The sequence below is a fragment of the Stenella coeruleoalba genome (genome assembly GCF_951394435.1).
Source record: "Stenella coeruleoalba genome assembly, chromosome: 20".
NCBI classification, from domain to species: Eukaryota; Metazoa; Chordata; class Mammalia; order Artiodactyla; family Delphinidae; genus Stenella; species Stenella coeruleoalba.
This window is the reverse complement of record NC_137166.1, coordinates 51,385,118-51,402,610: the sequence shown is the minus strand read 5'-3', so window position 1 is coordinate 51,402,610 and position 17,493 is coordinate 51,385,118. Positions and strand designations below refer to the sequence as shown.

General features: G+C 52.8%; 1 protein-coding gene across 2 annotated transcripts; it reads left to right on the top strand.

The window, feature by feature from the left end:
- The first annotated feature begins 637 nt into the window (after positions 1–637).
- BCAT2 (branched chain amino acid transaminase 2) lies at positions 638–15,717 on the top strand. 2 transcript variants are annotated; one of them, XM_079907994.1, is made up of 11 exons: positions 638–821; positions 4,612–4,686; positions 5,014–5,217; positions 11,596–11,706; positions 11,784–11,903; positions 12,039–12,170; positions 13,679–13,763; positions 13,932–14,017; positions 14,230–14,370; positions 14,446–14,520; positions 15,309–15,717. In XM_079907994.1, exons 1-11 carry the CDS (start codon positions 798–800, stop codon positions 15,345–15,347), a joined length of 1,092 nt encoding a protein of 363 aa, XP_079764120.1. In that variant the 5' UTR covers positions 638–797; the 3' UTR covers positions 15,348–15,717. The 2 variants fall into 2 exon arrangements, with proteins under 2 accessions (XP_079764120.1, XP_079764119.1); XM_079907993.1 differs by having other exon boundaries at positions 12,039–12,202; positions 13,621–13,763.
- Positions 15,718–17,493: the final 1,776 nt, after the last annotated feature.

Sequence of the window (17,493 nt, the reverse complement as noted above, 5' to 3'; positions counted from 1 at the left end):
CAGGTTTGAATTGCTAGCGATTAGAGGGATCCTGAGGGGCTGTAGTCGTCTAACTCTGCCCCTGGGGGTCATGAAGTTGGGGCGACACTCTTGAAGGGGAGTAACCAGGAAATCCTGCTCTACGGGCTGCTCATTGAAGCTCATTGATGAACTGGGGGATTGAAAATTTTCGGGTGTCACTGATGAAGGGAGCTGGAAGGAGGCATGGTGAACCGAGTGTATGTTTATACCTTAAGAAGTTACAAAGAATACACATATATCTTCTCGTTGGAAAGAAAACCTATATTCAAACAGGGAAGTATCTGGACAGAGTGAAGCTCCCCCTTCATCCCTACCTGCCACCCTCTTCAGAGTCCTTTCCGTTTAACGGTGCATTTTTACATAATATCTGCGCCCACCGACATTTATAGTGTGCTTTTTCTTTTCACCAAGAATCGTGGTATGTGAAGGTTTCTGCTCCCTGCCTTTCCCCCTCGGGTTGCTTAGCCTCTTCAGCGCTCCACAACAGTACTGTACCTACTGAAATGCATTTTTGAAAACCTTTGAATGCACGCTCTAGCGTGGGGGCTGGGAGGAGGGTTTATTTCCACGTACTCCCTTCGCCTCGCGGGTTCCAGCGCATGCGCTGTGCAGCAGGACCCAGCTCCCCGCGGGCGCCCAGTAACTGGGAAGGCCAGGCCGGCCTTTGGTGGTAGGCTGGCAGCCATCCCACGGGAGGAGGCGTGAGCGGGGCGGGGCAGGAACGTCTTTATCCCGGGCCGCGCCCTGGGCGGGCACAGATACCTGCCTCACACACCATGGCTGCAGCGGCGTTGAGGCAGGTGGGTTCGCGGCCCAGTGCCGGGGGCTAGGGAGCCCTGCGGTGCGGCGCACTTCCGGGCGGACCCCTCTCCGGTGGCCAGTCCGGCGCGGCGCCGCTCCTCCCGCACTCGGGTTCCGCTGCTGGGCCGAGGAGGAGGGGGCCCCTTGGAAGGAGAACTAGGCTTTAAGGGGGGTGAAGGGAGAGAGGTAATCGGTGGGAAGGGGACCCAGATGGGACATATAAGGAAGGATACATGGAGGAGGAGACGGTAATGGGAGAAGCATGGGGCTGGGGTGGCGGGATGGATTAGGAGGGAATAGTCAGCCTTTGGGAGCGCCGGGATAAGACGCCCAGGACTTCTGGAGTGGGAGTAGGATGAACGCAGAGTTCAGTCTCAGGTCTGGACTGGGAATTGGACCCAAGGCCCTATTTTCTTGGAACTAAAGATAGAAGTAGAATGTTGTGTCCCCGAAACCCCTTATCTGAAACTCTGCACCTGGGTTGGAAATCGAGGCAGCATCTCATTGTCAGTGACAGAGATCTTCCAGGCGAGAGTGGAACCCCTCCATTCTTACTGATAGGATGTCAACAGGCAGAGCTTCCGAGAGTCTGTGATTCTAGAGAACAGGGCTTCTCAGTGAGGAAGGAAACAATAACAACTCAAAGAAGGAGATCTTTACAACCCTTGACAGCTGTAGCATAACGTTGGGAGAAGTGGTTCCTGTTAACTTTGCACCTGACTTTATCTGGGACTTTTATCCCAGCCTGATGGATAGCAGGACAGATGTTTACTTTCTGAGTCTCAATGACTGAGACAGGCCTGGGCTGTGATTGGGACAATCTAGGCTTTGATGATGACACCCCTGGGCTGTGTTGGTAGGTCAGCCCTGGGCTGTGACTGGGTCAATGGAGGTTCCATCATATTACAGAGCCCTGCCCTGTGCATACCCCACCATACTCCAAACCATTTCTCATTTCCTGATTCAGCCCCAATCCTTTTACACTCTTTGTCCCAAAGGCTCATCTATCATCTGAGATCTCCTTTGGGCCCAATTCCCCACCCCCAGCCCGCCCCCATGGTTTGGGGTATCAGACGGTGAAGCACCTTCCCCGAGCTGAAGTGAGACCCCTGCCCCCAGAAAAATGTCCTGGGAGGATGAAGGGAGATTCTCCCAGTGTGACAGGGTCTCTATGGCCAGTACAGATTTATAATCTGGAAACAGTGCCTGGCACCTTCTCTCTGCCCTGTGGGTGTGTTTTTCTGCCTCTCCTCTCTGTCTCTCCTGGATCTCTCTGTCTCCAAGTATCACTGAGACAGTTTCTCTCCAGCTGTTGGCATTGCTCTGTCTCTCCCAGTGTTTCCTCATTTCCCTAGGTCTCCCTTTCACTTTGTGCTATCGCCTAAGTTGGGTCTTGGTCTGTTCCTCTCCTTTCTCCTGTTCCCTCTCTCATGGCTTCTGTTTATCCTGCCTTCATTATTTTTTCTTGATTTCTCCGGGCTTTGCCTTGTCTGAATTTCTCTCCCTCTTGTCTCTTGTCTCAGTTTCGATCTCTCTTTATGATCATATCTATTTTGGCATCTCTTGGCCTTGATTTCTGTTCTTTAAAGTTTTCTATTTCCATGTCTCTCTTTCTCATTCTTACGCTTCCCTATTTTTTCCCATTCGGCCTCCCTCTGAGTCTGAGAGCTGCTTTCCTGCCCACATGCTGGCTGCCTCCGCCCTGCGTATCCCAATTTTCTCCATTCCATGGGTGTCCTGTCCCCTCTTGGACAGAAGCAGGCCAGTGGCTTGGACAGGCTACACAGCGCCACCTAGAGGCCATGCCCAGGACCCACACCCACACTCTGATTATCCCAGAAGCTCTTGGGACCCATACCATTCAGGACCACTCTTCAGACTTCATGGCCTAGACTTTAGGACATTACAACTCCGCAGCCCCCCTCTCCTCATGACTCACCTACTGACCAGTGACTTCTGCCATTCACATCCGTTCTCAGTTCCCCCAGCTCACAGGGCAGAAGCAGGCTAGGCTGTTCTGTCTCTCCCAAACCTCATGACACAGCTGCCTTCCCACCAGGCTGGGGAAAGGGGTATCGTGAGGTCAGAGACCACTGGGGAGAAGCCATCCTGCTGGACACAGCCAGACCTGCTCTCCCATGCTGGCCTCGGGCAGGACCACAAGGGAAGTGTTCATCTGAGCAGTGTCTCTTGATGACCGGGGTGGTCCTCAGGTCCATGTGGCTGCCCCTCAGCCCTGGGACTGAAGGGAATTGGAACTGCTGGTGTCCAGGGTGTGGGATTGGGGCTTCAGGTAAGCTGAGCCCAGTTGATCTGTTACCCTGAAAGAGAAAGACTTGGGCTCCTGGGTCTGAAGGAGGATGAGGCTGGGGGCCTGGATCCTGGGTCTGAGCGGGGAGGGGCCAGGGGCCTGGACTCCTGGGTCTGAGTGGGGAGGGACTGGGGGCCTGGATCCTGGGTCTGAGGGAGGAGGGGCCGGGGGCCTGGATCCTGGGTCTGAGTGGGGAGGGGCTGGGGGCCTGGATCCTGGGTCTGAGGAAGGAGGGGCTGGGGGCCTGGACTCTGGGTCTGAGGGAGGAGAGGCTGGGGGTCTGGATCCTGGGTCTGAGTGGGGAGGGGCTGGGGGCCTGGATCCTGAATCTGAGGGAGGAGGGGCCTGGATCCTGGGTCTGAGGGAGGAGGAGCTGGGGGCCTGGATCCTGGGTCTGAGGGAGGAGGAGCCGGGGGCCTGGACTCCTGGGTCTGAGTAGGGAGGGGCTGGGGGCCTGGATCCTGGGTCTGAGGGAGGAGGGGCCGGGGGCCTGGATCCTGGGTCTGAGTGGGGAGGGGCTGGGGGCCTGGATCCTGGGTCTGAGTGGGGAGGGGCTGGGGGCCTGGATCCTGGGTCTGAGGGAGGAGGTGCCAGGGGTCTGGATCCTGGGTCTGAGGGAGGAGGGGCCGGGGGCCTGGATCCTGGGTCTGAGGAAGGAGGGGCTGGGGGCCTGGACTCTGGGTCTGAGGGAGGAGGGGCCGGGGGTCTGGATCCTGGGTCTGAGGGAGGAGGGGCAGGGGGCCTGGATCCTGGGTCTGAGAGAGGACGTGCCAGGGGTCTGGACTCCTGGGTCTGAGGGAGGAGAGGCTGGGGGTCTGGATCCTGGGTCTGAGCGGGGAGGGGCCGGGGGCCTGGATCCTGGGTCTGAGGGAAGAGGGGCCGGGGATCTGGACTCCTGGGTCTGAGGGAGGAGGGGCTGGGGTTCTGGAATCCTGGATCTAAGGGAGGATCAGGCTGGGGGCCTGGAATCCTGGGTCTGAAGGGGGAGGGACCTGTGGGCCCTGCTCCTGGGTCCTGGGGAAGCATGACCTATAGGCCCATCACTTTTCTAACTCTTTTCAGGATTTGGGTCCCCCCCGGGGAGGCCTTCACTTACCTGCACACCTTCCTGTGTCGTCCTCTGTCTGATCTGGTCTCAGGGCTGGGCCAAAGTTCCCTGGGGTAGGAGGCGCCTGTGTTTGACTTTGCCCCAGCATGGAGGAAGGGATGGGAGCTGATTCAGCTCTTTATTGGATGGCCCTCGTGAGGGCAGGGAGGGGACTTGGCCTCCTTTGGGATTTCCTCCTGCTACATGCTGATCAGGACAGGGGAAGGGACTTGGCCAGGGCCACGTGCCCTGTCTAGAATGTACTAGGCCTGGGACAGAGCCAGCCGGAGGGACCTGCCACGTGTAGGAGGTGGTAAAGATGGTGCCAGGGGTCTCTGCTCTCTCTGTCTGCTGGCCTCACCACCTTTCTTACTTCTGTCCCCACCCCCAGATTTGGACCCGAAAATTTCTCCCTGTCCCTTGGCTTCTGTGTGGTCTCAGAAGATATGACTCATCCAGCTTCAAGGTGACAGGAGGGGACTATACTTTTGGATCTCAAGGAAGAGGGGCTGGGAGCCTGGACCACTGGGTCTGAGGGAGGCAAGGGCTGGGGGCTGGATTTGGGCATCTCCAAAAGGTCCAAGGTCCAAAGGTGAAGGTGGGTGGCAATGGGGTAGCCTAATTGCCCGCCATCAGGCCATGGGAAAGAGAAGAAACCACATGTCCCAGAAGCCTCTGGGGCTAAGGTTCCCTCTTCTCACTGGGTCTTAGCCCCAGGGATTTGTGGGGCTAAGTTTTTAGTTTTTTAGATTGGAGGTTGTGGTTAGATTCCAGGACACCTGTCTTTTCTCAGGCTGCAGACCTGCAGCTGGAGATGACACAGGAGCCTCATAAGAAGCCTGACCCCAGCAAGCCCCTGCTGTTCGGGAAGACATTCACCGACCACATGCTGATGGTGGAATGGAACAGGGAGAAGGGCTGGGGCCAGCCCCGAATCCAGCCCTTCCAGAACCTCACAGTGCACCCGGCCTGCTCTGCTCTCCACTATTCCCTGCAGGTGGCAGGGTGGCTGCCCTCCATCCCCATCTCTCTCCGCATCTCTTCCCTCTTGCTGTGTCTCTTGCTGGGTTTACCTCCCTGGGTTTGCTTTTTGTGTGTTTCTCATTTCCGTGCACTCCTCATCCGTTTTCTGAGGCTTGTCACGTTCCAGGCCCCGTGTTGGGTGGTGCAGGGTTCCCCGAGATGAGCAGACCCAGCTTCTTCGCTTGAAAACCCCACCCAGTGGGATCTCTGCTCAGATGGAGGCAGCTGAGGCATTGTGAGAGACCAGGGGAGGAATGCCCACCCTACCTCTAATTTGACAGGAAGTGGGGTCTTTCCTGCAAAGAGGGGAGCTTAGGCTCTTAGAGGGAGAAGAGACATCAGTACAGACGTAGTACAAAGAAGAGCCCAGCATGTTTGGGGGGAAGCATGAGGTTGGAGCCTGGTAGGGGTGCCTGAAGATGTCATCAGGACCACAGAGGAGCTGGGATCTTGTCAAGGGTATTGGGAGCCCTGGAGGGCTCCGAACAGGCATAGAGCAGGTAGAGAAAGACCCCTCTCAGGCCATGTGGAGGATGCGCTCGGTCCAGAGCTGGGGGGATGGCCAAGAGGCAAAGAGATTCAGGGGCGGAGAGATTCAGGGACACGAGGGATTTGGCCGGTTGGGCGAGAGATGAGCAGGGAGGGCCGAGGACAGTGCCCTGAGGTTTAGTCAGGTGACCATGTAGACCACGGGACTGTCCCCATACGGGGACACAGGAGGAGGATGACTTTGCAGGACTTGGTGAGGGACCCGTGAGGAGAGACCCAGAGGCATTTGGTTCCAGACTTCATGCTATGGCTGAAAGCAAAGTCTTTCTGTGGAAGCTTTAATTGTGACAAAATTTGAATGAACACATTGCAGTTCTAGTAGCTGGTTTGCAGTTTTTGTCCCTTAGGGCATTTGGCTCTGTGACATTAGGGATGTTTTCCTTTTTTTCTTTTCTTTTCATAATTTTGACAGTTTTCTTCTTCCCACCTACTCGGGACATTTGACTAGAACCGATCATTTCTGCGCAGAGGAGACCCAGCTTGGGAAGCAGTTAGGTGCGAAGGATGGACAGTTAGGACATGTCCACAGATCCCCTCAGGAAGGTGGCTTTTGGAGACCAGCATTTGTTTACCTCCCTTTTCAGCCCAACACGCCAGGATGTTCTCCGGCTGGGGACCCAGTACTTTTTCTTTAGTTGAGTGAGTGCAGATGAAGGGGTTGAGCTAAGGCCGTGGCATCCAAAGCGTAACGTTCTTTGTGATGTCCTCACACAGGACGCCTGGGGACCTGAGGCCAGCTGAGGGCACGGGAAATTACATCCTTGTGTCATCCTGACTCTGGGGGCAGTGTGGAATAACACCCAGCCACTTGTGTTGTTATTTTTTATTATCGTGGTAATACTGCACATACATAATAATACAGATAACATAAAATGTACCATTTTAACCATTTTAAAGTCTACAGTTCAGTGGCATTGAGTGCATTCCCCATGTGGGGCAGAGAGCATTTCCACTCTCTAATTCCAGAACTTTTTCATCAACCAAAACAGAAACCCCACACCGATTAAGGACTCATTCCCCAAGCCCCTGACCCCAGCACCTGCCAACCATTAATCTGCTTTCTGTCCTTATCTCCCCGTATTTTTATTTATTTATCTACTTATCTATTTATTTATTTATTTATTTGGACATGCGGCTTGCAGGATCTTAGTTCCCCAACCAGGGATCGAACCCAGGGCCCCAGCAATGAAAGCGCCAAGTCCTAACCACTGGACCGCCAGGGAATTCCTCCCCGTATTTTAAAACTTTTAATTTTATTTGGAATGTTTTTCAATTAAAAACACCTCTTTTGAAAAAGGGGTCATATATTTACACAGTTCAAAAAAGAGGGAACAAATATACCTCCCCAGGCCCCAGCCACCTCACTGCCCTCCCTGAAGCAGCCCCTCCACCCAGTTCCAGTCCCCAGGTCCTTCCAGAGTTCTGCTTTCTGGATGGCAACACGGATGTGTATAATTGTTTCACTCCATTCTTCCCCCATAAAAGTCAGCATATGGTACACTCACTCTTTGGCATCCTGCTTCCTTCTGTTAACGTAGCCTGGAGATTCTTGAACAACCCTTGAAGGGCTTTTTCCTTCTTTTTGCTGCTGTGTAATATTCCATCCTAACAACGCCTTGTTTAGGCCGTCCTCTATCGTTGGACACTTAGGTTGTTCCCAGTCTTGTGCTATTATAAACAGCATTACAATAAACCAGGAAACACCTCCCTTCCTTAAGAGCAAGTGTATCTCTCAATTTCTGCAACTGTTGGCTCAAAGGGTATGTGTGCTTGTAATTGTGACAGATGTTGAATCGTGGCCACCTCTACAGAAGTTGTATTGATTTCCACACTTAACCAGCGGGCCCTGTTTTCCCCATACCCCGGGTGACCCTTGTCAAACTTTTAGATCTCTTCCAATCTCCTAAGTGGTTTTAAAGTTACCTCAAAGTAATTTTTTTTTTTTAAAGAAGATGTTGGGGGTAGGAGTTTATTCATTAATTAATTTATTTTTGCTGTGTTGCGTCTTCGTTTCTGTGTGAGGGCTTTCTCTAGTTGTGGCGAGCGGGGGCCACTCTTCATCGCGGTGCGCGGGCCTCTCACTATCGCGGCCTCTCTTGTTGCGGGGCACAGGCTCCAGATGCGCAGTCTCAGTAGTTGTGGCTCACGGGCCCAGTTGCTCCGCGGCATGTGGGATCCTCCCAGACCAGGGCTCGAACCCGTGTCCCCTGCATTAGCAGGCAGATTCTCAACCACTGCACCACCAGGGAAGCCCACCTCAAAGTAATTTTAACTTGCATTTTTCCCCTAATTATGAAGTTGACCATCTTTTCACAAGCATAAGAGCCACTTTTAGTTCCTTTCTGTGAACTGTCCATTTTCTTGGCTGATTTTTCTATCAGGGTGGGTTTCAATATTTGTTTATTTGTAGGAGTACTTTGTATATTAGCTAAACCATTTGTGATATGTGTTGAAAGCCTCTGCCCAGTTTGTTTTATTTTTATGCAGTGAAATGTATCAATCTTTTTTTTTTAACATCTTTATTGGGGTATAATTGCTTTACAATGGTGTGTTAGTTTCTGCTTTATAACAAAGTGAATCAGTTATACATATACATATGTCCCCATATCTCTTCCCTCTTGCGTCTCCCTCCCTCCCACCCTCCCTATCCCACCCCTCCAGGCGGTCACAAAGAACCGAGCCGATATCCCTGTGCCATGCGGCTGCTTCCCACTAGCTATCTACCTTACGTTTGTTAGTGTATATATGTCCATGCCTCTCTCTCGCCCTGTCACAGCTCACCCTTCCCCCTCCCCATATCCTCAAGTCCGTTCTCCAGTAGGTTTGTGTCTTTATTCCTGTCTTACCCCTAGGTCAATCTTTTCTTTTTGGTTTCTGTGATTTGTCTTATTTAGAACACCATCCCCAATTCAAAATATGAAACGGTCATCTTTTGTTTTCTTCTGTTGGTTTCATGGTTTAAAAAAATTCTTTTCATTTAAACCTTTAATCCACCTGGAATTTTTCCTGATGTGAAGTATGAGATAGGGATCCAACTTAATTTTTGTTTTTTCCAGAGATGACTATTTGGTTGTTCAGCACCATTTAACTGAATTAATCATATTTTTAAAATTTTTATTGAAATATAGTTGGTTTACAATGTTGTGTTGGTTTCAGGTGTACAGCAAAGTGATTCAGTTACACTATAATACACTTTCCAGTCTCTTCCATTGTTCAATCTGTCAATTCATATGTCAGTGTCACTTTGTTTTAAGTGTTGTAGGTGTAGAAGCTGTTTTAATATCTGATAAGGCTACTTCCCCCTCCTACCTCTTGCCCTTATTTTAAAATTTTTTCCAAAATATTCTGACTATTCTCGTTTATTTTACATTCTTCATTCATTCGTCTATTCATTCTGTCAACAGAAACCTACTGTGAGCCAAGCGCTGGGCATAGTGAGGTTAGGGGGGGTGGTTCTCTAGCGACACTTCAGGTCTGGTCCCTGTCCATAGCACTTCGGGTCTCTAGTGAAACAGACATGAAAGAAGCAAAATGAAACCATGGGGGAGGAATCAGGGTGCCCTGACCTATCTGGGAGTGAGGCTGCATCATGGTGGCAGCAACAGAGGCCCAGCAGGCAGTGGTAGTTGCTGAGTATAGGAGGCTGGGGATGAGAGAGGCCAGACCTTGTGGGGCCTGGAAGGCCAAGGGGAGGTTTTGGGCTTTCTCCTGAGAACAATAGCGTGGGGATGGGGACCAACTTTTTAAAAAGTTTTTATTATGAGAAATTTCAAAACATAAAGGTATAATAATAATTCCGCCATCCCCCCAAACCCCTGCTTCATCAGTTAGCACTGGTTGGTCACAATCTTCTTTCATCTGGACTTCGCCAACGCTTTACCCTTTCTGTATGATTTGGAAGCAAACCCTGGCTGTTGTTGGTGTTTGGCCGCACCACGTGGCTTGTAGGATTTTAGTTCCCCAACCAGGGATTGAACCCAGGGCCTCGGCAGTGAGAGTGTGGAGTCCTAACCACTGGACCACCAGGGAATTCCTGGACATGGTATTTTTTTAAATTTTATTGAAGTATAGCTGATTTACAATGCTGTGTTAGTTTCTTGTGTACAGCAAAGTGATTCGGTTATATATTAATGTATATATGTATATATATATTTTTCCATATTTTTTCCATTATGGTTTACTACAGGATATTGAATATGGTTCCCTGTGCTATACAGTAGGACCTTGTTGTTTATCCATTCTTTTTTTTTTTTTTCGCGGTACGCAGGCCTCTCACTGCTGTGGCCTCTCCCGTTGCGGAGCACAGGCTCCGGACACGCAGGCTCAGCGGCCATGGCTCACGGGCCCAGCCGCTCCGCGGCATGTGGGATCTTCCCGGACCGGGGCACGAACCCGTGTCCCCTGCATTGGCAGGCGGACTCTCAACCACTGCGCCACCAGGGAAGCTCTATCCATTCTTATACATAATATTTGCATCTGCTAATCTCAAACTCCCAATCCATCCCTCCCCCGCTCCGCCTCCCCCTGGCAATCACAAGTCTGTTCTCTATGTCTGTGAGTCTGTTTCTGTTTTGTAGATAAGTTCATTTGTGTCATATTTTAGATTCCACATGTAAATGATACCATATGGTATTTGTCTTTCTCTTTCTGGCTTACTTAGTATGGTAATATCTAGGTCTATCCATGTTGCTGCAAATGGCATTATTTCATTCTTTTTTATGGCTGAGTAATATTCCATTATATATATATATACACCACCTCTTCTCTATCCATTCATTTGTTGATGGACATTTAGGTTGCTTCCATGTCTTGGCTATTGTAAACAGTGCTGCTGTGGACATAGGGGTGCATGTATCTTTTCGAATTAGAGTTTTGTCTGGATAGCTGGATGATATGGTAACTCTATTTTTAGTTTTTTGAGGACCTTCCATACTGTTTTCCATAGTGGCTGAACCAATTTACATTCCCACCAACAGTGTAGGAGGGTTCCCTTTTCTCCAGGCCCTCTCTGGCACTGGTTATTTGTAGACTTTTTAATGATGGCCATTCTGACCCGTGTGAGGTGGTACCTCGTTGTAGTTTTGATTTGCATTTCTCTAATAATTAGTGATGTTGAATCCCCACAAAGGCTCTTTAAAAATGTAACTTCTGGGATTTCCCAGGTGGTCCAGTGGTCAAGACTCCCCGCTCCCAATGCAGGGGGCACGGGTCCGATCCCTGGTCAGGGAACTAGATCCCGCATGCCGCAACTAAAGATCCCGCACGCTGCAACAAATATCCTGTGTACCACAACTAAGACCCACTGCAGCCAAATAAATAAATATTAAAAAAAAAAAAAAAAAAAAGACTCCGGGGTATCACTGTTGAAGGCCCGGGTTCAATCCCTGGTGGGGGAACTAAGATTCCCACAAGCCCTGTGGTGTGGCCAAAAAAATAATAATAATTAATTAATTAATTTAAAAAAGAAAGTAACTTCCACATCGTCCTCATTCCTGAGAAATAGTCCTAAAAAAAAAAAAAAAAGAAATCGTCCTAATAACACAGGAAGGGTTTAAGCAAAGCATTCTCCCTGCTCTGGGTCTCTCTGTTCTGCTTTCTCTGGCCTCTGACCTTTGCTCTCTCCTCTCTTGGTCTTTCTGGTTCTTTTCTCTCTCTTTTTCTCCCCCTCTCTGTGCTAGTAGGTTAGTCTCTTCCGCCGCTCTCTGCCTTTTTTTCTGTGTCTGTATCCCTGTGTATCGGCCTCTGTCCCTGGCTGGCTGAGCTGGTCCCCGAGCCCTGATCGCCCGCCTGCCTGTCCCTGCAGCTCTTTGAAGGCATGAAGGCGTTCAAAGGCAGGGACCAGTGCGTGCGCCTCTTCCGACCTTGGCTCAACATGGACCGGATGCTGCGCTCTGCCCTGCGCCTCTGCCTGCCGGTGAGCGGGTGGCAGGGTGAGCGGCGGGCTGGGTCCAGGGTCGCGAGGGCCCCATGACTCATCTTCATCCCGCCCAGAGTTTTGACAAGGTCGAGTTGCTCCAGTGCATCCGCCGGCTGGTGGAAGTTGACAAGGACTGGGTTCCCGACAGCTCCGGCACCAGCCTCTACGTGCGGCCTGTGTTAATTGGGAACGAGGTGGGCTGGCTCCCAGGGCTGGGGGTGGGGTGGGGAGCCACACTTGGGGGAGGGGTGGGGACCCAGACATGGGTCAGGGGAGCGGCCGGGGGCCTGGACTCCTGGATCCCTGATGCCCGCTTCTACCCATCTCAGCCCTCGCTAGGTGTCGGCAACCCCACGCGAGCCCTCCTGTTCGTCATTCTCTGCCCGGTGGGCGCGTACTTCCCTGGAGATGCCTTGAGCCCTGTCTCTCTCCTGGCCGACCCATCATTCATCCGGGCCTGGGTGGGTGGGGTCGGTGACTACAAGCTGGGGGGGTAAGTAGTCCCTCGCCCCCCGCCGCGGGTCTGGTGCACTGGGTGTCAGAGACACAAGGTGTGTCTTTGGATGTCCACTGGTCTTCTCGTCCTGTTTCACGTGGTTGGGGACAGCTGTGCTTGCATGTTGGGATGTACTGTCATTGGCACCGTGGTGCGGGGATGGAGGGGCGGGTACCAGGGTGTGTGCTAAGTGCTGTGGACAAATCGGCCCAGAGACTGGAAGGGGTTGGGTGGAGGTAAGTGGAGAAACTCGGACTGGCCCTCAGGGAAGCCTCCAGAAATGAAGTTTACACTTAGCTCACTGGTCTCTCCTCCAGGTAGCCTCCCCTGAAAACCCAAGCTCCGCCAGCTCCCATAGTTCCCTGGGGCTCCAGCGCCCATCACCCTGTGTGTGGACTTTCTGTGTACATCTGTCTTTCCAGGGTCCTTGGCTCAGCAGGGCGAGGAGGGTTAGGACGGGGATAAGGCAGAGGGCGGGGTAAGGGTGTGTTGGGACAGCAAGTGTGGCCCCAGCTGAGAGTTCATTTGGGTCCTTTCAAAATACATCTTGTGAGGTCTCCTGAGGGCCAGGCCCTATGCTGGGTGAAGCTGGGGGACACAGATGAATCAGATCCAGGCCCTGCCCTCCAGGGGCTCCCAGGTTGGTGGGAGCCCCAGTATCTGGGGCAGCATGTGCACTGGTGGAGGTGACCGGGACATTGTAAAAGTCTTCACAGAGGAGGTCTGATGGGTAGAGAGGAGATGGTTTCCTGGATACAAAAATGGTAAACAATTTCTAATCCTCAGAACACATGTGTAGGGGCAGGGAGGAGGGGCAGAGTCAGGGAAGGAAAAATGAGTCTGGTTTTTGCAAAAGGCTTAACAGGTGGTCCCGGAGCAGGCCCAGCCCTGAACACTGGACTGAAGGGCTGGGATCTTGTCCCAGAGGCAGTGGGGAGCCATGGGAGGTTTGTGAGCAGGGAAGGGGTGAGGTCCGCTCTGGGTGAGAGACAGTGAGTGTTAAAACAGGGCGATCTGGGAAAACGTAGAGGTGGCCCAATTTCCTGGGAGAGCCCAGAGAAGGCCTGAAACCCATCCTGGAGGTTCAGTAACGCCTCACAGAGGAGGTGACATCACAGGTGGTTTTGAGGGACATTGGAGCATTTGGTCAGTTGAGGAACTGGGTGAGGAGGGGGATCCGCAGAGGAAACAGTGGTGCATTTGTGATCTGGAGAGAGGAGAGAAGGAGGAGGGGTGATTGAGAGACTTGACCCCAGGCTACTGGCCAGGGATTCTGTCCTGGGGCCACTGGGGAGCCATGAAAGGGCTGTGAGTGGGGGAGGAGCAGGGTCAGCCCTGGTCGTGTCCCCATGTCGGGCCACGCTGGGGGAGGATGGGAGTGCCTTACCCTGGTCCACCGTGTTGCTGTCCACCAGGAATTACGGGCCCACCGTGTTTGTGCAGCAGGAGGCCCTAAAGAAGGGGTGTGAACAGGTCCTGTGGCTGTACGGGCCTGACCACCAGCTCACTGAGGTGGGCACCATGAACATCTTCATCTTCTGGACCCACGAGGATGGGGGTGAGCCCACCCATGACCCAAGCCAAGCCCTGGGAGAAGTGGGTGGGAGCAGAATGCTTAGTGGATTGCAGGTCTCAGGGGTTAGGGGCGCGTGGGGTGGCCCCTAAGAGGATGGGAGGGTGTGCCTGAGGGTGTCAGGTAAGCCCCCATCTCGTACACCTGACCCAGCGCTGGAACTGGTGACCCCCCCACTGGACGGTGTCATCCTGCCTGGAGTAGTTCGACAGAGTCTGCTGGACCTGGCTCGGACCTGGGTGAGGGCACGGTGTCTTTGGATGGCCGGAGTGCTGGGGTACTGCTAGGTTGGGGGGCCAGAGTATGGGAGGGGTGGTCGGGGTGGGCTGGGGCACAATGGCACGTCTTCCCTCCTCCGCCTCCAGGCGCTGTCCTTACAGAGGGAGCGACAGGGCTCTGCAGCAGGGCAGCCCACCACCGGGCTCAGACGTATCCGTGTCTTGCCTCACAGGGTGAGTTCCGGGTGGCAGAGCGGAAGATCACCATGAAGGAGTTCCTGCAGGCGCTGGAGGACGGCCGGGTTCGAGAAGTCTTCGGTTCAGGGACCGCTTGCCAGGTCTGCCCTGTGCACCGAATCCTGTACCAAGGCAAGGTGAGGAAGGGCTGCCCTTGGCCATGAGAGAGAATAAGGGGGAGGGGCGCCTCCTCACGGCCCTTTCTTCCCCAGCACCTCCACATTCCCACCATGGAAAATGGGCCTGAGCTTATCCTCCGCTTCCACAAGGAGCTGAAGGCGATCCAGGTGAGGTGCACTTGCTGGGAAATGGGCTGGATGCTTGTTCCGTTTCGCACAGAAATTCACATCCCGCGAGCCTCTGGACTGAGGCTCCCCTCCCCCTCCCCCATAGTCCCACAGGCTGATAATGGCTCCTCCCATCAGCCTCTGGGCCCGGGATTGAGTTTGCTTTCCTTGAGCCTCTGCGTCCTAGCACACTTCTTGGGGCTAAATGATCCTTTTCTGTGCGCCTCTGGAGCCCTGGCTTGAGAAATCCCCATCCCATGAGCTTATGGGACCTTAAGCCAGCCTTCTGGCCACTGAGGTCCGATCCCCAAGGATCCCCAGGAGCCCTGGGCTATTCCTCTGGCCTGAGAAATCTTGCTCCTACAAGCCTCTGGACCGTGGCCCCCTCTGTGGCCTAGGAATGTTTCCTCTCATAAGCCTCTGGAGGTATCTTCATTCGTCTGGACCGAGGTATCTTGCCTTTCCTGGCACTCGTGTGAGCGTCTGTAAACTCCTGTGCACCCGGACCTAGAACTACACCTCTTGACTCAGCTGAAAACGACTTTTTCCCAGAGCCTTCAGGGTCTTACAAGAACTCCTCTTTGCAGAATTACATCTCCCGTGAGCCTCTGCGCCATACTTGCCACGACTCCCCCTCCCCGTGATAGTTGGTGGGCTTCTGGGAAGTGGAATACACTTCCCATGAGGTCCTGGGGCGCAACTTCGCCAGCACGCAGCCTGGGACGCCGCAGGGCCTGCTGGGAGTTGTAGTGTGGCTTCCCCTCACCTCCGCCTGTGTTATCTCGCAGTATGGAGCAAAAGCCCACGAGTGGATGCTACCTGTGTGATGCTGCGGGCTGTGCCGGACCACTCCACGGACCCACCGACCTGTAGCATCCAGTCCCTGTTGGATCTTCGCCTTCATACCAGTGATTCACCTGAAGTGCAATATGAAATAGAAGGCGGCGGCCCGGGACGCCTGGGTTTCCGGTGCCCCCACGTTACACTCCCAAAGCCATAAGGGCCCGACCCAGGCGTCTTGGCCCCTAGCCCCGCCACTCAGGCCTTGGGGACCTGGACTCCCCGCTGCTCCGTGTTGTGGGGTCAAGGATACACCTTGACTCAGACTCTGCATCTCCATTTTCAGGCCGGATCAACCGGTGCTGCTGTTGAGTTTTTTTCCTAGCTGCAATTTTGAAATAAAATGCCAAAGAACAAGCCATTAGGTGTCATCTCCAATGATGCAACTCAGGGACTCTAGGGTCTTAACCAGGAATCCCCGCGTTCAGCCCATTCATTTTCAAGGGCCCAGAAATCCAAGCCCCCAGTGTCCTGGCGGTTTCTCTGACGGGAAAGATTTTTCCACTTCCTCACAAATTGAGCTTAGCATCTTCCCCCACTAAGCCGTGCCTCCCCCGCTGCCGCATCTTGGGGACAGCCCCCTGGTATATTCCAGTCACTAGGCCAGACCCCTCAGCTCTGTACCCCTTCCCCCAAAGCCCATGAGTCCCCAGCCCTGTCCTCCTTCCCCAGACTCTGCCCTGTCTGTCTCTTCTTCTTGGCTTCAGCTCAGAGCTTGTCTCCTGCCTGGACCTTTCTCCTGGCCTCCAGTTTGACCCAGAAGGGGTCTTTCTACACCCAGAGCTGCCCCTGCAGGACCAGGTATAACTGGTTGCAGATCTGGCTTCAAACCTGCCTCTGTTATCTGCTTGGTGTGTAACCTGGGGTCTGCCACCTGACCTCTGATCCAGTTTGTTGGAGGGAGACCCTGTGGGACTATTGGGCAGACTCCACCTGTGGCCTGTCCAGCAGCCATCAACTTTGGGACTAGAATTCTGATTTTGGGGGCAGCAGCCAACCAGTGCCACCCACCCCCATTCCCTTTTGTCAATCGTTGCTCAAGGGAAGGCCACAGGCCAAGGGGACACAGGGGGAAATTTGCCTGGAGGCCTCTGGGAAAGCTGTCTTCCCTCGATAAAACACTCCAGAAGAGCTACCTCTTCTTTTCTTCTCTACCTGCTTTGTCTGGGATTACCTGCAAGTGTGATGCTTGGAGCTGCTGCAGCCATTTCTTGGCCAAGAGTGCCAAGGCCTGCTCACTGAAAGACCCAGCTCCTCCAACTGGGAAATGTCTGATTTCTGGATTGTTTTGTTAAAAAAAAAAAAGCCAAAACAAAAACCCACTTAAGTCACTTTTGTCAGGTCCTTTATCTTTTGTAATTTGCAGTTGTATGTGTGTGTGTGTGTGTGTGTGTGACTTGCAGTCAAAAGCTTCTTTGCTTCTGTGCATCTCGGAATGGCTAGAACTGACTGCATCCAGGGAGAATCCCTGCTTCTAGTAGCCAGTTCGGTTGCTGGCCAGTGACTTGGTCCCAAATGAAGACCTAAGCCAGATTTTTATCTTAGATTTGAGTCCTAAGGGAATGATCAGGAAGGGGTAAGTAGCTGTTGCCTGGGAAAAAATTACGCAAACTGAAAGTTGAGAATTATGTTTTATTTGGCAGAAAAAACTGGGGACTTAAGCCAGAGACACAGCAACTTAGATTGCTCTAAGATACTGCTCTGAAGAGGCAGGGGGGTGGGGGGAGCCAGGATATATAGGAGTTTTTGCAGCGAAGACCAGGTAGTCAGAACGTCAAAACATTACTGTTAGTTAAAGAAAACCAGGGACTTCCCTGGCAGTCCAGTGGTTAAGACTTTGTAACGGGGAAGAGTCAATTTTGACTCCAAGTTGGATCCCTTTCTTTGACTTTGACCTTTGCTTTCAGTTGCTTTTGTTATTATAATCATACATAATGGCCTGCCTCAGGGAACCCTGCCCCTCTGCCTGAATGTTAGACTAAAGTGCCTTTGTTCAGCTCACAGGGAGACAACCTGACCCTGCCCACCTGTGAATCGCTGCAGGAAAGAAATTAATACATCCCCTCCCCAGGCTGGCCGAGCCTGGCCAAATGAATGGCCTTTTTACTTTACTTCCTCACCTCCTCCCCGTCT